General features: G+C 48.1%; 2 protein-coding genes across 5 annotated transcripts in view; both read left to right on the top strand.

The window, feature by feature from the left end:
• Positions 1–22,203, top strand: TBCEL (tubulin folding cofactor E like). Of its 3 annotated transcripts, none has more exons than XR_008966622.1 (10): positions 1–59; positions 3,795–3,944; positions 6,104–6,243; positions 8,214–8,395; positions 9,416–9,672; positions 11,259–11,385; positions 11,883–11,999; positions 16,073–20,276; positions 20,370–20,559; positions 20,868–22,203. XR_008966622.1 is itself a non-coding variant. In XM_057386310.1 (7 exons), exons 1-7 carry the CDS (start codon positions 3,812–3,814, stop codon positions 16,389–16,391), a joined length of 1,275 nt encoding a protein of 424 aa, XP_057242293.1. In that variant the 5' UTR covers positions 3,795–3,811; the 3' UTR covers positions 16,392–20,324. The 3 variants fall into 3 exon arrangements, 1 of the variants encoding a protein (XP_057242293.1); XR_008966623.1 differs by having other exon boundaries at positions 6–59; positions 3,798–3,944; XM_057386310.1 differs by lacking the exons at positions 1–59; positions 20,370–20,559; positions 20,868–22,203 and having other exon boundaries at positions 16,073–20,324.
• A 75-nt stretch (positions 22,204–22,278) lies between these two features.
• TECTA (tectorin alpha) overlaps positions 22,279–23,183 on the top strand; it is a 24,771-nt gene continuing 23,866 nt past the window's right edge. For both annotated transcript variants that reach the window (XM_057386308.1, XM_057386309.1), the window contains exon 1: positions 22,279–22,700. The gene's annotated coding sequence lies outside the window, so the exon portion shown is untranslated. The remainder of the gene's footprint in view (positions 22,701–23,183) is intronic.

Genomic DNA, 23,183 nt, shown 5'->3' with positions numbered 1-23,183 from the left:
CGTCACGTGATGTTTGGAGCTGCTTCCGGGTCGATGCGGGACGCGGCGGCCGGGCCTGGGTGAGAGGGGCGAGGGGACAGCGGGGGACAGGGGACAGCGGGGAGCGGGGACACCGCCCAGCACCGCCGGGGGACTCCCAGAACCCCCCGGCTGCGGCTCCGGGAGCGGCGGGAGCGCGGAGGCCGCTGTCACCCCCGGCCAGCCCGGGGCCGTGTGAGGGGAGCGGGGACAGGCTGTGTGAGGGGAGGGAGGGCGCGGACAGGCCGCGGGGGGCTCGGGGCTGCGGGGGCCGAGCTGTCAGGGGACAGCTGGGTGTTCAYCCTGCCCTGGAGCCAAGCTGCACGGGCAGGGAGCGGGATGGCTCTGCACCCAGCGGGATTTCCAGCAGGGAATTGATGCTTCGGTGGGACGGTGTTAGAGTCGGGCCAGGAGCGTGGCGAGGGATAATTCAGGATCTCCTGTGTGGTTTCTGGTTCTCTCTCCACAGTGCTGTGGTGTGRGAGCAAACAGCCCTGCTGGGTTGGATGGGGGCCTTGACAAGAGTTTCACCTGCTTGGGTGGCTCAGAGGGTCAGGCTCCCTGCCCTGATACAATTCCTGATAAATCCTGATGGGATTTCYCTGCCCATGGCAGGCAATTGAAACAAGATGATCTTCAAGGTCCTCTTCTGACCCAAACTCTTCTGTGATTCACTTCTTTGCCTCTTGAGATCATTTCAAAAATAATTTTCCTGAATCATGTCTGGGTCAAACGATGTCCCAGCTTCTTCCAGACGGATGTTTGTGCTGTTCATCCATTCCTTACGCTTTGTTTTTCATGTATACAGACATGTCAGGATGTGTTTGGTGTGTGACTGTTCAGGATGTGCCCTGAAGGCATTTGAGTGGCACTGGAATTTCATTAGCATGTCATTAATGATGTCATTCTCCTGAAGGGTTTCTTCTTCTCCTCGCAGGCTCGAAGCACAGGGCATGGAAATGTTTTTTGTGTTTTTAGTGTTCTCTTTTCACTCCACTCGTCAGCTGCAGCAGCACTCTGGGTTTCCCTGGAATCTCAAGTCAGGGTCATGCTCCTCTTTCCAGACACTTCCAATGCTCCTTCCAGCTTGGGAATCCCAGCACAGGAAGGACCTGGAGCTGCTGGGGAGAGTTCAGGGGAGGCACTGGGATGATCAGAGAGACAGWGCAACTCTGAGATGAGAAAAGGCTGGGAGAGTAGGGATAGTTCAGCCTGGAGTAGAGAAGCTTTGGGATGACCTAATTGTGGCCTGCCAGGACCTGAAGGGAGACAGATGGAGAGGGACTGTTTCCAGGGGCCTGGAGTGACAGGACAAGGGGGAATGGCTTCAAAGTGTCAGAAAGTGGRGTTAGATTGGATATGAGGAAGAAATTGTTCCCTGTGAGGGTGTTGAGGCCCTGGCACAGAGAAGCTGTGGCTGCCCCGTCCCTGGAAGTGTCCAAGGCCAGGTTGGACGAGGCTTGGAGCAACCTGAAATAGGGGAAAGGTGTTGGAATGAGGGGCTGGAATGAGATTATTTTTAAGATCCCTTCCAACCCAACCCATTCTGTGATTCTCTATTGTTTGTGACTGGGGCCACAGCCCTCCAGCAGAGCACTTAAATATAACAACAAAGGCTATTTGTTGTCACCTCTCAAAGACCAAGTGCCTCGTTTGCAATCTGTGCTGTCACTTAGAAGCCCCAGAGTTATTTTGGGATGTGAATTGTTCCTCGTGCTGTCACTAAGGACACCCTCAGAAATGTGCACCTTGCAGGTCACCCTGTCCCACCCTTGTGCTGACAGCATTCCCTTCAAACCTGTCATTCCCTGTGCATATCCTGCTCCTTGCTGCAGGGATTCAGAGAAGCCACGTTCCTGACAGATGATTACARGGGACCTGGAATCCCATGGGAAGGGAGGTGGGAAAGGGGACTGCCCACTCTGTGATGTTTTTGTCATCTCACAATGGTATTGGTGTGCAAAAGTGGAGCTTGAGAATGAAAATGTTGGTGATTCAGAGCTGTTGGATGTAAATGTTAGTAGTTTTTCTTCTCAGTGCTCTCACACTGTAGCTAAAATCACCATTTTTTGCCTCTAAGGTGAGTTTCTCCTGTGGAAATTCCAGCTGATGTTTGTTCAGAGGATAAAGAGGGATGGAGTTTGATAGAAAAGCCCTGTCAAAGACAGAAAGCTCTATGCACGGGCGAGTTCCAGAATTTCCAGACCAGGAGGTCTGAATGTGTGTTCAGAAATCCCTGGCTGGCTGTGGATGGGACTGAGCTCCCAAAACACTCTGAAATGAGGCCTTTCAGCCTAAAATCTCAGCTGTCAGTGCAAAGTGTGCCGTACCACGTGGAGTGGTTTAGCCTAAAATTAAATACCTTGTTCTTATCAAACTTCTGTTTGAGGATTCATTTTTTGATTCYAGATAGAGTAGTGACATGAGTCAAGTTTGAGCTATGAATCAACCAAGCTGTTGAGAGATGAAAATGGTATTTTTTGGGTTTTTTTTAAGACCAATCCTATTAAGTCCCTATTTGTGACATGTAAACTTTATATATAGTGTAAAAATGATAACATTTCAGTCAATTGTTGTTTATTCTACTTCTGTTGTTTATTCTACTTCAATTCTTTGTGATTGGTGGGTTTTAGGTGGTCTGGTGAAGAAGTGGAGCTTCTTAAACAGGTGATTCTCAGCAAAGAGAGCCTGAACCTTAGTAAAATCACTTTTGTTTAGATTTTTTTTTCCTAGAATTTATACCCTTGCCTGTAATAATTCTAATGAATTTAATTCTAATTGAAAGAAACAGACAGAAACTTTAATTCAGGATTAGCAACATGGCTTTCAATGTATGTTTGCCCCACTCTGAGCTTAGAAAAGGTAATTTTTGCAGTGAAAAAGCTGCCCCATGACTATTTGGACACTATAGAGAAGCTGCTCTGGTTCCTGTAGGTTCAGGATTGTGATGATGTGTCCATGATGGGTAGCAGGACCAGGAGATCTCTGGAAACAACCATCTCTTTCTTCATTCATGTATCAAGCTCTGCTGCTCTGTTATAAAACCATTGAATGCCAAGTTCAGAGTGTGCACAGGAAAATAGAGAGAGAAGCTGAGTCCCACCTGGGCAGGGCAGAACCCAGTCATGGAGGAATCCTTGTGCCAAAAACACTCCCAGCTGACTCTCAGTATCTCTGCAGGCAGGCCAGCAGCCTGTGCTGAGGCCAGGCCTTCTTCCTGTGCTGTTCTGTGCCATGCCCAGATACGAAGGGCACAGTTATTATCTCCCAGATACATTAGGCAGCTGCAGAATGGAATTGGCCAAAATTGCCTTTTGGTYTGGCCAGGCCATGTTTGGTGACACAGCAGAAAAGGGAAGTTGGCAAACAGCTGTTGSAGCAATCTCTTACTCACAAACAGCTGTTTGCTCCTTCCCCTCCTGGAAATGTRTTTGAGAATAGCTGTGGATTTCTCACAGTCCTTGTGGGAGGTACAGAATTGACAAGCACAGAAGTCACCTTTTGCAGCCTGGAATTATCCTGTAAGCAGGTGGGGTGAGGAGGTCTCAAACCTGGCCTGTAATGCTGTGTTTGTACAGCACCAAACCCTCTGGTTTGGGCTTCCTTCCAAGTAATGTTTTATTTTAATCTAGAATTTGAAATAGGACCTGTTAGACCGATCTGGAGCTCAGAAACAAAATCCATGACCCATTTGCTTTCTTTCTCTGTTTTCTCTATTAGAAGTGATTATTACTTTCTGACTGCTCATGTTCTCTGTTTTTCTCTTCTTCAACCAGAAGTCCAAGAAGGGAGCATGGACCAGCCCAGTGGAAGGAGTTTCATGCAAGTTCTTTGTGAGAAATACAGCCCTGAGAACTTCCCCTATCGCCGTGGGCCTGGCATGGGGGTGCACGTCCCTGCAACTCCCCAGGGCTCACCCATGAAAGGTAACTCCTGGTCTTTCTGAGCATCTGGGGGGTGCTGGGAGGAATCAGCTGAAAGAGGAATCACCCTGAATTGCCCTGGAAAATAACCATTATGATGTGTTTTTTATTGGAGAGCTCTAACAGAGATAGAAAATTGATTTTCGGGCTCAACTGGTTGCTGTAAAAAAACAAGTTTTTCTACAGCATAACAGAATCAGAATTAAAGAATAGAATGGAACCATTTGGGTTGGAAAGGACCTTCAAGATCACCAAGTTGCAGCCCTGCCAGTGGGAGATGGAACTAAAGCCCTGTGCAGTCTGTGTTTTGAGGGTTCAGCAGTCCCTGGAGCTTGTTTCCTTCAGGCCAGTGATCCTATTTTATTATTGGCTGCAGCAGCAGGTGTTTTGGCAGAGGTGGCTTCAAAAAGACATAAAACATGATCTAAATTCGAAGTTGGTCCCCATGCCAGTGGTGCCATCAGCTCACTTTGATGTCTGCAGGGACAGGAGCCCCTGTACACAGGAGGGGATATATTTCAAGCAGAGTGATGAGTTGTTGAGCCTCCAGCCAGGCTGCTTTTGTGAYAAGAGCCTCAGATGAACTTGCAGTGTACTTTGTCTTCTCAAGGCACCAAATGCTTGTGACCTAGTGGAGAAATCCCCTCTCCTGTGCTCCTGACCTTGCTGCCTCTAGGGAATTTAGCCAGATGTGTATCTGAGGCTCTGTGCKGCTTGGGGATGTCCTTGAGCCTCCCAGATTGCAGAATCTGTGTCAGCATCTCCTTTGAACTAGATCCATGTGACATTCTTTAGTCTTCCCTCGCGCTCTGATGTTGGCATTTCATTCTACGTTTGTACAAATGGGTCTGAGATTGACATTGATCCCATCAGAGCCGTCCCTTCTTTGTGTCACACATCCTGCCCATCATGATCTGTAGGAGWAATCCAAACATCCATCAGGTCAATTTGTGTCATAACCAGCCCCAAAGGGGGAAATAGCCATGGAAATCAGCTGGGTGAAGTTTCCAATAACTGGGTGTGACAGAGGAGAAAAATGGGTCTGAGTTCAGCTGGGGATAAAACACTCTAAGAATGAACAAGAGCAGAAAAGTGCCCTGATGGAATGTTCAGTCGGTGCTCTCTCTGCAGGTAAATTTAAAAGAAGCCACATCTTGAAATGTGACTGAGACCTGACTTACAAATACTCCATGAGTAATTTCCAAAGTGCCTCACTATCCTTTAAAGAACCCCAACCCTTATGAGCCAGAAAATTTGGAAACCCAGGTCACTGCATATAATTGTTTTCTGCTAGAATCCCTTTCTAGTCATGGAGCTGTCAAGTGTTGAGCAGAAAAGGGGTCAGCTATTTAGGAAAAAGCTTGTGGTTAAATTTTAATGGATTTTAGTACTCCACAGAGGTGGGAGAGCCATGTTGTGTGTGAAAGAGTATAAGACTGATGGCTTGCCTTGCCTCAACATGGATTTCTTGTGAGGAAATGCTTTCCTGTCACGAATCCCCAGCTTTTTGTTGTGTTTTAGCCTTAGCACAGCAGGCTGTGATTGAGGTCCAAGTCCTTGGTTGTATTTTTGAGAACATTTACCTGCCTGAGAAGGAGCTGGAGCAAAACCAAAGCAGAAATAGGAAGGCAGAGCAGAGACCTGAATTGTTGCATGAATGCTGAATGCTGTGCAGTGAACCTTGAGAAGGGAAAGCTTAGAAAAGGAATATTTAAATACCTCCTAAGAAATGTTTAAATACCTCCTTGCTGTCACTAAGCCCAAATGGGCTCAGGGCAAGAGGATAAGGASTCTGACTGTGCAGCTGACACTCCCCTGGTCCTGTGTCCTATCTGCAGCAGCAGCTGCCTGGGGAAGAGCACAAGCTCTGGCAAGGACTGATAGGAAACAGGCCATAAATGACAAAGGACTRGCCTGAAATACACAGAAATAGATGGAGGAACTGAAGAGCACTGATATGAGTGGTACTTCATGTTTACAGTCAAGACTTCATGATGGTGTCAGTCTTAAAATCCACGTTTAACCCCAGCTCCTGAAGCAGCTGTAAATTCTGGCATTATTGGTGGATTCCTTGTGCTGGCTGTGAATCCATGCTCAGTGCTGGGTTCTGTAAGTCCAAGGCAGTGCTGAGCAGAGGCAGCTTCTGTTTTTCCTTTTCCCAGACCGCCTGAACCTGCCGAGTGTGCTGGTGCTCAACAGCTGTGGCATCACCTGTGCCGGGGATGAGAACGAGATCGCCGCYTTCTGCGCCCACGTCTTTGAGCTCGACCTCTCTGACAACAAACTGGAAGACTGGCACGAGGTAAAATGGTGACAGGCACCTTTCTGGGTACCTTTCACAGCTATTAGCAGGACTGCAAGTGCATTGCATTGATGAGAGTCCCATTTTTGTGGCTTCTTTCTCATCTCTGAAGCTGATGTTTATTTACTTCAACAGCAACTGAGCAATATATGTGGTGAAATTAATCCAGTGTGGCACTTCACTCCATGTACCTTGTGACTTACAGTCTTGGCTTGTGGGTGAAAAATCTGTGTTTTTATTTTATTTGCAACTGGCATTTCTAATGTATCAAGAGGTTAATGAGCAGTGCAATTTTTAGCAGAGTAAGAATGGAGGAGGTCCAAGATATGGCACTCAGCTTTGCCACTGTGATGGTGAGCAAGGTATTTATTCCCTTTCCACATTCATTACCTTATCTTCAAAAAAGGTTTAAWTTTTTTTACCACAAAGGGTATTTCTGCAGCCTCATTAATTAATGCTAAATGCTGTTGTAAAATCCTTTGAAGTACTTGGATGAAATAATGCTCAATAAATGCAATGTAACAGGAGTGAAACAATCTCCATCCGTTCAAGTGTCATTAAGTTACTCACTGGATTATGCTCTCCTTTTATGTTAGTGTTTATTGTTGGAAATACRTGGAAAAAATAAGATATCTTGGGGTTTTGTGCCTTCAGACTCTGGAGTCTTTAAGCAGGGAGTGAATGCAGTGTTTGCAGTGTCCCAGCTYAGTAGGGCTGACCTCACATGTGGTCACTCACACCCTGCTCTGTGTTCAGTCTYTTTAGGCTGCTCTGGAACTGAAAGGCTTCTGTGTATGCTGCCCCTTCCTCAGAGAGGATTAAGTTTTCTCCACCCATCCACTCCAGATAAATGTCTCCCCACTCCTAAAACCTGCCCCTGCTGGGGATTCCAGATCCCTGGGTAGCCTGTTCCCATGCTTAGCTAATAACCTCATAGGCTAAACTGTGTAATTTAAGYCTCCTGTGCTGCAATTTCAGCCAATTTCTGCCTGCCCTGTTCTCAGCAGGCAGGAGGAGCACCATCACTGCTCCTTATACAACAGCTCTTTATACCCATGAAGAACTTTAATACCTCCTTTCCTTATTTTAGTATAATACTGAAAAATTACCCTTCTTCCAGTCATTCATCATAAACCATTTTCCCTAAATCCCGTGCTTTTGCTGGACTGATGTCATCCAATTTTCCTACTTAATTCCTGAGGTGTAGCACCCAAACCATGACATCACCTGASATGAGGTGTGAAGTGAAGCAGGTTCATTATCTCATGTTTGCCACGCTTGAATTCAACCTCTGCATGGGACAGTCACCCTTTGCCAGCAACTGGGCCATTTATTGACCTCTGTGTGCCATGGTCTGCCCCATTTCTGCTCCTTCTGACCCTTTATGGAGTGGAATTCTCCAGTCAGATGTTCCCTGACTCAAAATTATTTTCTAGATTGATGTCCAATCTATTGTCTAGAYTGATGGTGCGGGAATGGGGTTGGGAGCTGCCATTCCCTTACTCTGCTTTCCCACTCAGTTCCCCAGTCCAGGAGGGGAATTAGGAATTGGCTGAGCTCTGCGGGGAGCAGTGGGAAGCTGGACAAATGCTCAGGTTGGTCATGGAGTCAGAACAGGTGTCCATGGCCCCTGTGAGCAAGGCCTGGCTCCTGGAAYGTGCTGCTGCTCAGCCATGGGGTTGAGGTGGATTTTATGACCTCTCCCAAGGGACTGCCTTTCTCTTATCAAGCTGCTCCTAGAGTGTAATTAAATGAACCATTGAGGAAAATGAGCAATTAACCAATCCATCTAGATCAGGAATGGCTGGAGTATGAATTACAGGTAGATATCCTTATRTTTTTTCCCCATATCACTGCTTTGTGGTGATTCCACAGAGCCCCCTTTTAGGAGGTGRGATATTATTGCCAGAGATTCGATTACTGCCTGATACACATTTCTTTCTATTTTTTTTTCTTCCTTCCCCACTTAGGTCAGTAAAATTGTGTCCAACGTCCCCCACTTGGAGTTTCTAAACCTGAGTTCCAACCCTCTCAGTTTGTCCGTTTTAGAGAGAAGTTGCGCTGGGTCTTTCGCTGGCGTCCGCAAACTTGTGCTCAACAACAGCAAAGCTTCCTGGGAAACAGTGCACACCATCCTGCAGGAATTACCAGAGTAAGCCTGGGGAGCTGGGGACACACAGGGATGTTTTCTAACCAAGAATGGGTTATTGCATCACGTGGTGAGGGATGAGGGAGATGTGAGGATGCAAATATCAGTAGAGAAAAAGGGATGTTTTCCTTTGGGAGTTTGGGAAGTGGCCAGGTGAATGCTTTACATTGTCTTAAAACCCAAATTTGTGTGGTTCTGCAAAGCTCAGGGCTTCTCTTCCTCCAAACCTAAATACCAGAGATGGATAATGACCCCAGAAAATGTAGGAGGGTCACCCTTCCCTCTGAGTCACTGTGCAATGAATGGTGCAGTGCATACCTGTTAATGGGAGGTACCTCTGAGGGTCTGGCCAATTGTCAAGGAATATTTCATCCTTTTCTGTGCAAAGGTGTTGATTTCTGTGGCTTGGCCACGGGCCACCTTGGCATTCTGCTCCCGTGGATGTCATCAGTGGCTTCATTTTGATGACAGATCCCTCTTTGTAGGGCTTTGTAAGCAGAGATGATGACAACATCATCCTGTGTGGCCAACCTATGCTTCTCTGGGATTGGGAGAGTTCAGTTGTCTGAGAACTTAGTGGGACTTGTTGATTCTTTAATGGGATCTGTTCTTTCTTTAATGGGAATCTTTGTCAGGGATGTGTGGAAAAAAAGCATCTTCGGTGTAGTATCAGAACCTCATTTTAAATTATGCAGAGAGCACTGGGAGCARGTCCCAGTCACCATTGAAGTTGGGTTGGTGGCTTGTTGGGCACAGATGTGGAAGAAGACAACCCCAACCAATCTGTTTTATAATGGGAGAGAYTCTGGGGACACTGAAAAGGTTTTTTAATCTCTGAAGATACGATGGGAGCAGAGATGTAGTTGAAACACTCCATGTGGAGTTCCCAAAGGTCTTCTCTGCACCAAGGTTTCAAATCACATAGGAGCTGTTGAGTTAAAATCACATAAAAATCACATCAAACTGAGCTGCATTTCCCAGGGTGTGCTGAGATGGTGACATGATCCTTCTTGCCCTGTGCAGCTTGGAGGAGCTCTTCCTGTGCCTTAATGACTACGAAACAGTGTCTTGTTCTCCAGTTTGCTGTCAGTCTCTCAAGCTACTCCACATAACTGACAATAATCTTCAAGACTGGACTGAAATTCGAAAATTGGGAATTATGTTTCCATCACTGGACACACTTATCCTGGCTAACAACAACCTCACCACTATTGAAGAGTCAGAAGATTCCCTAGCAAGGCTCTTCCCCAATTTAAGATCCATCAACTTGCACAAGTCAGGTGAGAGCCTGGAAGCGGGGATGGGTTTTGTTGGTTGATCAGAGTTTCTCCTCCTGGATAGATGACAAGAAATGAACTTGTCCATCTGTGGGATTTTCCTGCTGCTTTGGGTATTCAGTCATTATCAAAAGATGAGTCAGAGCAGTGTGGAACAGTTAATCAAAATGAGCTGGGAAAGGTTTTTATGTTGGTAGTTTCCCTCTGTTTCCCATCCCTGCCTCAGGTACTCCTGGCTGGAGATGGATAAATAAATGTCTGGCAGTGGAGGGGATGAAAGAATCCCATTTTCCCTTTATTCCCTGTTTTATCTTGGGTGAAATGAGGGCATGTGCAGGTATGCAGAGTGGATCAAGCATTCCCCAGCAGAAGCTGTCTGTCAGCTSTGCTCAGTCATTACAATCTCACAAGTGATGCTGGGAGCTGCTTTTACATTCCAGCCCCAGAGAATTTGCAGCCAACGCTCCAGAAAGAGAATGAGCAGTTGGAATATTGGGTAGAGCACCCTGTGCTGGGCGAGAAGGAGCTGCAGGGCAGCTCGTGGGGGCTGTGACATGTTTGTGGGATGACACATACASCAGAAATTCATCTGCAGCAGTGCTTCATGCACCAGCAGCTTTTGTTCTTTACAGCTTTATATGCTGTGAGAGTGCTGCTGACGTGTCAGGCAGGTAGAAGGGACTTTATTAACATGCCCTACAATGTAAGCATCAAGGAATGCCTGTAATAAAAGCTTAACTAGAGGAGGAAAAGCCTGTTAAGCTGCATTTGAAAGCACTGTCTCGCCAAGGAACAAGTGCTCCTGTGGTAAGTAGTTGTGCAGGTTTGATGTCRGGTGCTTAAGAACTCTGGGCTCTGTGTTGCATTTTGATGTTTTGGGAGCTGAAATCAAATGGGAATCCCAAGGAGCRTGTTAAAATTTTTGGGGGTTTTAGAGAAAGCTGCTGCCCTCCAAAGTTCTGTCAGGTGAAGACTCCAGGATGAGTTGTGTTGATCTTACCACACAATCAGAGCTCCCACTGGTGCTCAATCCTCAGCTATTTTTATTTTGCCCTCGCTGCTTGCTTTGTTATCCCAAATGTCAGGTCTTGAGGGAGCYGAAAACGAGTTAAAACCTTTTTCATTAAACGGCTGGGTGGCTTCTGGGACTATTTTACCATTGCGTTGTGAGCAGAAATGGGGCCCAAGGTGGTCATGTGTGTGAGGTAAAGCCTTTTGATGGCTGTTTAGTGATGCCTGGAATGAAAGAAGTGCTGGTGATTTTAACACTCTGAAGGCAGCATCCCTTTATGGACACAACATCACTGATGCTGGTCAGTCCCCAGCAGTGAGGCCAAAGGCTGAGTGSACCATAAAAAAGCTGTAGAGATCATCCTTTTAGACTTGGAAAACAGCACAAGAGATTTCAGCTGYTCTGTCTTGGAAGCAAATGTAGCTTTTTAAGCAGCACATCACGAGCAAAAAGCCAACTTCTCAAAAGAACAGCAGCGACGCTCTCCTGTCACATATGTTCTTTGGCTGTGTCTGATTCTCTTGGATCCATGATGTATTTTCTGTGTGTGTTAACACAAATCTTTCCTCCTGAGCAGGTCTGCATTGCTGGGAAGACATTGACAAGTTAAATTCTTTCCCCAAGCTCGAGGAAGTGAAATTGCTGGGAATTCCTCTGCTGCAGTCCTACACCACYGAGGAGCGCAGGAAGCTGCTAATAGCCAGGTCTGTTTGTCCTCAGCAGAGATGTGACATGGCAAGGAAGGGGTGGCAGCAGCTAATCAGAGGAAGAGGCTGGCAGGAGATGGAGGTTCTGTGTGAATGCAGAAAGATTGAAGCTTGATTTGTTGGGTTGGAGCAGCTCATCAGAAGAAGAGCTTGGTAGGAGATGAAATTCTGAGTGAATGCAGAAAGCTTTGAGCTTGTTTTGTGGAAAAGTCAGAGGAGTGGAAATGTTAAATCTGACTTCTCTGYTTCTCAGGGAGTTTTTTGAGTCTCATACATGCCTGTGCATGTGATGCAAGTATGTGGTGAAATGAAAATACATAATTTTGTATATACTTGAGAAATTACATAGAGCTTCCCTGCTCTCTCAAAGGGATCAAGGCCTGAGCTTCCTGGCAGGAATTCTCATGGTATTAAAGCTGGGGCACATWAGTGAGTGGCTGAGCCTGTCTGGGCTCCCCTCCTGGCTGACTGTGGCTCTTGGTGTGTGCCTGCAGGTTGCCCTCCATCACCAAACTCAACGGCAGCATCGTGGCCGACGGGGAGCGCGAGGACTCGGAGCGYTTCTTCATCCGCTACTACATGGAGTACCCGGAGGAGGAGGTCCCTTTCAGGTGGGAATTCTCTGCTGTGCCATAGAGAGCAGGGWCAGAAGGGTGGGGAGGCTAAAGGAGAGGTGACAGAAGAGGAGATGGGAAATCTGTGCCAGCTGTTTCATGAAAAAAAATCCCTCACCTTCCTCCAACCTTGGCTCCCTCAGTCTGTTTGAGCTAAAATTGTTTTATTATTGTTGCCTGATGGCTTGGAGGGTCACTCCTGAGTCAAATTTGGTCTTAAAAATCCCCATGTCAAGTGCCATTAAACAACAGGACTGTTCAGTTYGTGACCTTCATGGTTTCCTGGCCTGTCCCTCGGCTCCCTTCATCATCCACCTGTGTTTGGGAGTGCCCACCAGGCAGGACACATCGTGCTCTCTGCTGCCAGCCCAGGCCATCTAATCCTCTGGACCATCTGGTGTGTGCAATGTGGCTGGCAACGAGAGGCTGTCCCCTCACTTTCAGGCCTGCAAATCACARATCTGATGGGTTTTCTTTGCCAGAGAAGTCCATCCCATGATCAGTTCATCTTGGTAAACTAATGAACTCGGACAGATGCTGTTCAGTCTGTACCTTTTTTGTGCCAGCATCCACTTACTGCTTTTMATGGGCTGAGGAAGGATCATGGAGCATCAGGCCACTGCCTTTGCCTGCCCTCTGCCCTAAAACCCTCATGTGCTTTTGGACAGCAAAGCTTTATTATCCTTTTTTTACAGAAAAGGAGTAGGACAGGAGTGTGTGTGTGACTGTGGAGGGGATAGACAGACATAGGGACACACTGAAGGTCACAGGTGTGGCCTGGTGTGGGTGCAAATGGAATCTGGTCAGTGTTTTCCTCTGCTTAACTGCCAGCTGAAATGTCTCTTGTTTTTCTAAAGCACTGGATATGTGACTTGCCAATCCAGTAAGGGGATGGGAAGGCTGGAATGGGCAATGAGGCCATGGCATTTTGTATGAATATTAATAGGGTCAGTGATTACAGTGTTTGTTAAAGGCATACTGAGGTCAGTTCAGATGCAAAGGACATCATGTAGTCAGGGAGACAGGACAGCTGGTCTTTTTTCTGAGGTACAAGTCCTGGCTWGTAATTTTGGAGGGCCTTGAAGCGTAAAAATTGAAGGAAATATTGGAAGGGATCACAGCAGAGGCAGAGAATGCAGGAGAGAGGAAGGGGAGACAGGAACCATGAGCTCATGGTGCTGCTCCCAAAAGGATTAATTTTCATAACATTTCATATCTAAGRAAGCTGTTTCACATGTTTGATGGTGACAGAATGTCAGTGATCCATATATTGCAGGGAAGGACACGGTGGGGTGCAGCTTTAGGCACTCATGATGCCTAGGACATGGATTTTGGGAACAGGCTGTGTGTAACACATCACCACACACCACTGAGATAATTTCCAGGTGGRATCTCTTGTAAGAGATTCCTAACATCTCACCCATCCAAGAAAACCAGGCTGATTTTGACCATCATGCCAGCTTTATGCTAGAAAAATTACCTCCCCCTCAGATTTCTTAGCCTTTAAACACTGGTACTGTCTTTTTCATGGTCAATGGCCTCTTTGTCCGAATCCCTTCATCTGTGCAGCGTTTCCAAGAGACTTCTGCAGCTACCAGAGAGGGTTGTTCTGTCCTGGAGGGGCTCTGTGCCACTGCAGACTCCTTTCTAGTGAGGCTGCAGATGGCTGAGAGTCCTCAGTGCTGCATTTCAGTTCCTGGCCCCACAATCAGCAGCCCTAACGAGAAAGGAGACCTGGCATTCCTTGCAGATGGATTTTGTGTCTTTTTGCTGCTAAAGCTTCCCCTTCCTTGCTCCCAAATCTGGTGGGGTGGCTCTAGAGGTGGTTTGTAATTAGAATCTAATCAGGACACACACGTTGTGCCTGGGGGTCTGACATCTGCATTGCAGCGCTGCCTCGAGCAGAGAGAGAACAACCTGAGCACGGAAAACTTCCGAGTGGGAGCAGCCCCCCTCCAGACTGCCAAGGTGCAGCCTGTGATAAGCTCTGTCACCAGAACCCYCCTGCTTGCTGCATTCCTGTCTGCAGCTGGAAGGGATCAGGCAGGRAGGGAAATGGAAGGAACAATTTATCTCTCTGGATGTCGTGGTTAAAGGCAGCTCCGGCTGTACAATCCAATATTGGCTGTCTTGTGGAGTGACGTCCTCGTGTCTGGGGGGTTTTAATGAGCCCTCTGCTTGTCTGGTCCACTGTTTATCTGCAGAGGATCACAGGCACTTTTAGCCAGGCTCAGGGCTTCGGCAGCCTCAGCGTCTGCCAGGCTGCAAGGGGTGATTAGAAAAATCTCCAGGGTGCCTGTTATTGGGGTCCAGAGCAACCATGTAACTGTGTGCCTTAGTCCTGATTGATTGGAGAGCAGCCAGTCCCTCACACTCCCCACTTCCTTTGCAGCTCACAGACGAGCAGCAGGCTGCAAAGCTTRCTCTGCCTTTCCTCCACACAAGAAAATTTAAGACAGCATTGCTTGACCCTGCATGTATTTACAGTGCATATTTGGCTAATCGCAGCTCTCTCGTGGTGGTTCTCTCTCTCAGCTTGTCTGAAATTTGTCCCCCTCTTTATCCTCTCCCYACCATCAGCCCAGTTCACCCTTAGTGCATGAATCACAGCAGTAATTGTGGCTGGCACAGAAGTTGCTGCTGGTCTGCAGCAGCAGGGATGGTGAGAATTTGAGTGGGCTAAAGGTTCAGAGCAGCAATGGGTGGTTCCTCTCTCCCTCTTTCCCATCGGATGTTGCTGCTGGCRAATCCTTCCAGAGAAAAAGAAACCCTTCCCACTGGTGACACCTTGGCTGGCACTTGCTCTGCCTGTGGGTGAGTTAAACGTGGGGAGAGTGTTGTTTTCTCTCAGCACTGATGGCTTTCCCAAATAAATGGGCCTGATCCTGCCACCCCGGTGCCTGTGAGAGCAGGGCACTGTCCCACCTTGGGATGCTCGGCTTGTGGCCGTGGGACTGGGGAAATCCTAGTGCCTTGTGGCCCTTACCTCACTGCCCGGCASACAGAGGGGCTGCTGTTCTCCAGGAACATTCCTGCCTTCCTCAGGACTCCCTGGGGTCACCCAGGCTGCCAGATCCCATCATTGCTCGGCGGGGGCCGTGACACCGCGCCGATCGCATTCAGCTCCGCCTGGGATCGGGAACAAAAAGCGCTTTCTGTGCGGGGGCTCTGAAACGTTACCTGTCCTCGGCAGCTCTCAGCCTTTGTCATCCCAATCCCATTGTGTTTTGTGCTGCTGTTCCTTCTCTTTCCCAGCCAGGCAGGGAGATCCAGCCTGCCCCGATGGAAGCGATACCGGGGGCGGGGTGACACAGACTTTCCATTGCAGGGACCTTGASAAGGACACTCAGAGCACTTGGCTGCAAGGACAAGGTGACAGTGGAGTGTGTGCTTGTGCTAGTAAAATTCCCATCTTGTTTTAGAGTAGGTGTGAAGGATCAGCTGGCAAGAAGTGCCCTGTGTGTTATCAGCTCTCAAACTGTGCAGCAGCTCACCTTGCTTCCGTGATCTTGATGATCCTGTGCTYAGTGGAGTGCAACATTTGGGACCTAGCTGGCCTCTTGGAAAACAGCRGGAATGTCTGATAATCAGTTAAGCTGTGAAGCCACAGATACTGGGAATCTAAACTGAGGGCTGTGTCCTTTTTGTGAGCCCTGGCTTGGCCCTGGCACTCTTCAGTGCAGTTTTTTCACTGGAGCAGGAGGTGTAGAGTTGTGAGTGCAGCATCCTCTCTTTCTTCTAAATCCCACTGCAGCCATGGCTGGGATTTCTGAAACAGCCCACACTGTGCTGCTCAGTTTTGTCAGGAGCTGTTTTGAGACCAGTCAGCTCAAACATCTCAGGTTGGTGGTAACTTCACTTTCCTCATCAGGAATTCCTTCCTCGTGGGACACTGAGCTCATGTCAGTGCCACGGTGCAGCTTGGGGACTATGGGACTGGAGTGGATGGGTTTTTGGGGCTTCAGGCCATCAGCTGGRATCAGGATCAATGCCATGTCACGTGGGGAGCGCTCACACCTGTGAGATGTGCMTTGGYTGCACCGTAASTSTGGACTTGTTGAATTTTGCAGGTAYCACGAGCTGGTCACCAAGTACGGGAAGCTGGAGCCCTTGGCAGTGGTGGACCTGCGGCCSCAGAGCAGCGTCAAGGTGGAGGTGCACTTCCAGGACAAGGTGGAGGAGATGTCCATCCGCCTCGATCAGACTGTGGCAGAGCTGAAGAAGCACTTAAAAACTGTGGTGCAGCTGTCAACCAGCAACATGCTGCTCTTCTACTTGGACCAGGAGGCTCCTTTTGGTCCCGAGGAGATGAAATACAGCTCGCGGGCRCTGCATTCCTACGGCATCCGGGATGGAGATAAAATTTACGTGGAGCCCCGAATGAAATAGCCTTTTTGCCCACACCCACACGCCCCCACACACCCACACACATGCATTGAGGAGTTTTTGCAAGGTTTTTATTTCGGTTGGTTGGTTGAGGTTTGGTTGTGTTTCTGTAGCAGGTAATTTCTTAGCCCGGAGGAAGTGCCCTGATCTGAGAACCATGCCCACCATCCGCTGCAGGTGACCTTGAGGTGACAATTGACTTCAGGACGTGTGTTTCAGTGTGGGCAATACCTTGATGTTTCCTTTGATGCTCCGGTATACTCGTGATTTGGCATGAATGGTCAGTTGTTCAAGCTAAACAATGCCAGGGTCCATAAGGGAGGAGACAGCTCGGTGCAGAATTTGACCTGTTGTTTTCTTTTCCAAAATTTTTTGGTGTTTTGCTCCACCAGAGCTCCCTTTGGCCTAGCTATCTGACTGTGGCTCGATCTTGCTGTAGTATTTTCTTGCAGCTTGGTGCTGTCTCAACCTTTTGTTGTGCTCGAGTTCACAGAGAAGATCTCCATCAGTATTTCTGCTTGATTCAGAGCTCAGGTACTTTAGTGCATCCACTTCACTCTACTGGCTKGGTTTCTGTGAGTGCACAGAATGGGGGAAAGAAAAACAACTTCAGAGAAAGAAACTTTCTTTTCAAAACTCACGCTCTATATCCACCTGATTTGGGGGGGAAAAGAGAGGTTTTGATTGCTGTACTTATCTGATGCAGCATCTGTAGCCTGTGGGGATAAAGGGTRTGTAGAAAAGTGAATTTTGGGATGTGGTGGATGAGCGCTGTGTTGGAAGGGCTTTCAGAGCAGCAGGTCAACAAGGGGTTGAAGAGCAGCTTCCCCCGTTGGCCGTGGTCCATCCTGATGTTGAAGAGATCCTCCATGCACTTCACCTTGTACCAGTGGGTACTGCAAGTGGAATGGCTAAAATTCCTCTCCTGGGAGAGAGGAAGAGTCAAGTTGAAGTTTGTGTTTGTTGCTGTTGCACCAGTTCAAACCTAGCACTTTTSCCCGGGGCCCCTGGCCGGGGGTCCCTGCGCAGGGTCCGAACTCGCAGGGAGGATGTGTTGGCTCGGATCAGCCTCTGGAAGTTGAGGAACAAAGCAGCTGGACTCACGTCGGGTGTTCAGCAGGTTTTCACTCTTTCTCTTGGCTTCCCCCACGCGCCCCTCGTAGGCATCGCGTGCTGCTGCTTCACGTAGTCCCTGTTTTCTTCTGCAGAGCAGATCCCTTTTGCTGGGCAGTGAAATCCTCCTTCCTTTCTCTCTCTTGTTTCGCTTTCCTGTGTCCTCCCTGCTCCAAGTTCGAGACTTTCCCTATTTCCTAGGTACAAGCAGCTGCACAGAATTTTTTGGAGCCGTGCAGCGAGGGCTCTAGTTACATGTGAACTCCTGACCTTCATTTTGAAATGCTCCCTTTATCCCCACGTGCACTTTCTTTCCCAGGATGCTTTTGCCCACATCACCGAGCTCCTTTGGTATTCTTGGAGTTGTGTATTTCTCTTCACRTTTTACCTGGCTTGTGGGGTGGGGTAAATGGGGAGGGGATAAAATATTGTTATCTCATAGTCTTCAGGTTTAGGATATGGGGATTGTTCAGAGGGGATAGTTCCTTATCCAAAGTAAGGGTTAAAATGGGAGGATTTTAAACAATTTATTAATTTGTGCCTCGTCCCCCTGCCAAAAATATCAATCTCTTGGCCCCGTTGAGATGARCAATAGGGAAGGGAGCAAGATTTTCCATAGGTAGCATAGATTTTCCATAGATCCATGGTACCTGAAAACTAAATAGCAGGGAGATAGCGGCAGTGTAACATAAAATGATGCTTTTATAAGCTAGAGCTTTACTGAAGATGTATTTTCCATTTGGGCAGCGAAAATAATTTACTGCCTGATAGCAGAACCTTTAAGCCAACTCTTCTGTATGATATATACATACCTACCRATAGGAGAAGTTGTGGTTAATAAGATATTTTGTTATAAAGCAAAGTTTTATGAAGATATGGTTGTTTAATATTAGAAGCCTATTTCAGCCCTTGACCTCCAGTGTAAGTAGGTTATCCCTGAGTGGCTGCAGAGTCCGAGGCAAGCGACCTATGGGGATCCAAAAGTATCTCTGACCTAATTCTCCAGAGCAGTAATTGCCTCTGTGGGTGTATTTATGGCATTGTACCTGCTATTAATGAGATGCTATAACTCTTGACCAACTTCCTCAGCACAATTAAGTGTCTGGGTCTCAGAGAAGGGAATAAACAAAGGCYGTTAAAGAGTTGAATGGGATGATAAAGAAGAGTCAAGTATGTGCTTTTAAGTTTGTGTGCCCACTAAAAATTGGGCTGCTCCTGGAGGGATCGGTGCTGTCACCGGCTCAGAACTGTCAGTAAATCCTGATTTTATTTGTGGTGGGAACTGGAAGATGGAAAAAGAGAGCACGGAAGGTTGACAAGTGCTGGGGATTTGGTGCTGACACCCAAACTTGCTCCCCTGCTCTGTTCAGGTCAGGATACGAAATCAGCGCCTTGCCACTTCTTCAGGGGAAGGTTTTTCTCAAGGCATTCACCTTGTGTGCAGATAGGGGAGCACTCGTGGGGTAGAAACCAAAAATCTTGGTTGGCTTCCCAAGAAGGACTCRCTCCCAAAACCCAGAGAGAGTTTGTGTGTCCACATGATCAGCTGTGGAAAGTGGGACCAAATGGCACACAGTGACATGGCAAAAGTCCCCAAATCACATTCCCTTTGTGATACTTCATGGGGAAAGGCTCTTGTGTTTGTGCCACCCAAGAGGGGACCATGTCCTGGGGAACGAGGAGACGGCTCTGAGTGGGAGAGGAGGTTTGAGTGCTGAGTGAGGCTCCAGACGTGGCAGCAGGTTTGATTTAAAACCAGCAGGGGCTGTGTCCAGGCATTGCACCCGTGTACCCGCTCCAGCTAAAGCTCCCTGGGTCTGTCACATCCCCTTGAGAAAACAAAACAGATTTGCAAGCTTCCCTGGCTTCTGTGTCCTTCTATCCGAGGGCTACTTTTGTCAAGAGCTGTTGTGTTGTTCTTGCTCGTTCATGCATACAAGTCCACCATGGGCAGCCTGCACAGCGGGCAGAGCACCTGCCCCCCGAGGACTTCGGTGACAGCTACATACCAAAGTGTCACACGGCTCCGTGTGCTCAGTTAGACGCTGTGCTCTTGTGTTTTTGGATACGTTCCTGTTGAATATCCACGTTTTTTGGCCAGATGTTTGGGGCGGATCGCGTAGCGGGCGGGGTTGTGAATRTGCACGGGGTGCTGGCTGTCCTCTGCTCCCTGCCTGGGTTTGGAAGGCCGTTTTTTGGCAGCTGCAGGTGTGACCCATGGTGGCTCGGAGGAGCTGCTGCTGGGGAGAGGCTGTCCCTGTGCCTCCTCGGGTCTGGAATCTGACRGAGGCGCCGCGGCGGCTCTGCCTCCTCGCTCGTCAGTGCGATTCTGKAGGTTCTGTTGGTGTGCAAGATTTGAGAATGCAAACGAGGTGCTGGAAGCAGCCCAGAGGCTAAAATATGTATTCCAGGCAGCTGTGCCTCCCTCGTTTGGATGTGGCACTTTTGTAGGCAGCAGAGAGACGCCTTCCCCAGAGCAACGTTAGAGGGGCTTCAGCCATCTCGGGCCTTTGCCTCTGTGATTGCTTTTCTGCAGTTACTGGAAACATCAAATATAATTTAAACATGAAGATCTATCCTTGCTCCCTATTAATGTTACATCCATATGTAATTTCAAAGAAGAACRACTGTAAGTCCATCTGGTTTTTTATTCTGGTTTCTCTCACAGGGGATACACCTCCCGCTCCCACAATTTGCCTTTGGTTTGCTCGCAGACTTAGCGGTGGAATTCAGGCCAAAATAGGTCATTGGTTTGGATCAGTTCAATAAACTTATGTAAGTTTTTGCACAAAAAAAAACACCCCAGTGTCCTGAACTTTGCACTTCTGTGTCCCCCAAAGCAAAACATGTCCCTTTGTGACCCCAAAGGTGCGGGTGAAAAGTGCTGGGATGTTTTTGTCCTGCTGATGGTTGTGGTGTCTGTCCCATGAGCTCAGGCACAGCCACCTCACCTGTGCAAGGTGCCACCCGTCGAAGGGAGAAGTCACAGAGCTGGATGAGCTCTTCCTCCTCTTCTGCACTGCATTTCTCCATGACTGGGGCTCATCCCCACTCCCAGGTGAGGAATAAATCTCGAGCTCGCTCTCTCTCACCTGCTCCGTGTCCTCAGTGGGACTGGCCTTGGGGTTAAACAAATTTCACCCTCGTGGCCTGTACTGAAATACCCCGGGGAGAGGCAGGGAGAGCGAGATGCCCCTCTGGATGGGAAACAGCTCCTGGGTAAATCCATTGCCAGGGCACCTTCCATGGGCTGTGCCAGCTCCCTCGAGATGGGAACGAGACAAGGCACTGCCTGTGGCTGCCGTGCCAAGGTCAAGCAGCCACAGAAGCCCTTGTGGCATCTTTGAATGCTTGTTTTTCCTTCAGGTCAGGCATGAGAGGAAGATTTCTGCCAGAAGAATTAAAAAAAGAAGAAGTGTTTGGTTGTTCAGCTCCGATGTGTTCAGCACTGCATGATGGGAACATCCCCTGCCAAAAGAAAATAGGTTGGAAGACAAAGTCTTCCCCAAAGAGACAGTGAAACCTAATCAAACTTCATCAGTGTACACTTGCCCAGGACAAACAGGACCAGAATATTAAACTGACAAAGGAGCAGAGGGAAACCTATTTTCCCCAGTTTTTTCTGTGTTACAAAACAGAATGAGGCGAGTCAATTGATTTTCCTGGAGCTGGTAGTGTTTAAAATGTATGGGAGGGGAGGGAAGAACCAGGGTGCAGGCTGGAAGTAATCTGCCCCTGGAATATCAGTCAGTGCTGATATCCCCCTGCCCTCCCGAAATAGCTGTTGGTTTAGAAGAGGGTAAAAATAAATTTGAAAATGAAAGATTCCTGCTAGCAAGGCCATGCTTGGAGGATGGAGGGAAAGCAGATTCTGGGATCAGCTGTGGAGGCAGTGAGCTGCCTGGTGCCCTGATGTGCATAAAGAGACTGCTGAGGTAAGAAACAGCATTTTTTGGGGGAAATTTACTGAATAACACTGCCAGGAGCACCCAGGGGAGAAAGTCTGGGCTTCCTGTTGGGCTGCTGGCATTTCTGTCTCCTCTCTGTTCCTGACACAGGGTGGGGAGCACAAGAGGAATGGCGACCTCCCAGCAGGGAAAACGGGCAGTAAAACCTCCCACCCAAAATGTCAGAAGGGTAAATCATGCCAAAGTCAGGCTGTTTTCCCACTGCTGGCGTTGGAGCAGTGCCTGTCTGACCTGAGCCTTGCTGCAGGCTGGGAAAATCAGCTCTAACGTGGCTCTGCTGCTGGAGCCTTCACTCCTTGGCTGCTATTCCCACTCTCCCTCTCTTCTCCAACAGGGATATGAACCGACTCACAGCAGCTGAAATATTTTTTCGGGTACAGAYTGGGCTCAAATGAAGGGTTTTGGTCAGGCCACACTTTTACCCTTCAAGTTAGTGATGTATCTGTCAGCCCAGATGCCAGAGGCAGGGAAAATCCCTGTGGAAACTGCAATTGTACGAGTGAAAATGATAATAACGCTCACATCAGTCCCCCAGTGAAACTTCCCACCACCACCAGTCCTTCCAGAGAAGGTGGAAATGGGAACAGCAAGGAAAYCCTCTCCAGCAGATTGGGAGTGAGCTGGACTTAGGTGAGTTTTGCCTTTTCCACCTGTAAAAGCAAGACTTGGATGGCAAAGCAGCTCCATTGAAACTTCAGGGCAGCGCCTTTGAACGGCGCTTTAAGCCTAGCACTGTTTAATGCTAATCCTGTAACTTTATATAGATGGGTTGGGTTGTTTTTTTTTTTTTTTTCCCCTTTACACAAAGGAGGAAGGGGCTCAATTCTTCTGAGGGTTGGGTTTTCTTTTCCCTGAGCAGCAGAGCCGCGAGCCCGGCTCCAGCTCGCTGGCATTTCCATCTGAATCCACCTGAAGGGGGTGAGCTTTGGGGGAAGAAAGAGGCTCCTCTCCCTCTCCAGGCCAGAATCTGATCTCCAGATTAGCCTGCTGGTTATCAATAGCAGGACAACAGTTGGGATTGCAACTCAACACTGCTCCAGCCCTGGAAGAGCRTTGAGGAAAAGAGAGTTTTCAATCGGGAGAGCAAAGGACTGAGCCATCGTTTCAGTCATCAGCAATAATTGGCACGGGAGGACGGGGATGCATTCTCCATTGACATAGGATTTCGCCCTGCTCTACCAAGATTGGTCTAAAATTTCAGACCTGATTGCTCCTCTAGCCTACGAAACAGGTTGGTAATTTTTTTTTTTTCCATACCTAAAAATGGGTATTTTTGGATGGGATGTGTTAAATAGCGTGGTTTGTCCTGTTTTGCTCCTGTCCTCACACTGCCACGATCCCCACTGGCCGCTCTCTGCCCAGGTCTCTTCTTGCAGTGACTCAGATTTACAATCTGTCCAAAATTCTGTCACTCTCCTTTCGCTTTCCCAAGACAGGGAATGCGCTGAAACTTTTCCTTGGTGGAATGAAATATTCCCCATGGAGAATGCGGCCGTGAACAGGGAAGAAATTTCCTTCCATTCTGTTCCAGAGTGGAACAGAGTAATGGGAATCAAATAGGAATGGTGTGGAATAAATGATGGGATGTTCCCCCTGTAGTCCTGTGCTYTGTGAGTGTCCTCAGGAGGAGCTGGATCTATTGATCCACTTTTTCAATAAAAACATCCATGAGGAGAACACAGAGAGAAACGCTGGGTTTTGTAGGAATTTTTTA

The sequence above is a fragment of the Malurus melanocephalus genome, unplaced genomic scaffold (genome assembly GCF_030028575.1).
Source record: "Malurus melanocephalus ecotype Western Australia unplaced genomic scaffold, MMel_1.1 scaffold_952, whole genome shotgun sequence".
NCBI classification, from domain to species: Eukaryota; Metazoa; Chordata; class Aves; order Passeriformes; family Maluridae; genus Malurus; species Malurus melanocephalus.
The sequence above is the reverse complement of the archived record's forward strand: the minus strand, read 5'-3'. Positions and strand labels throughout refer to the sequence as shown.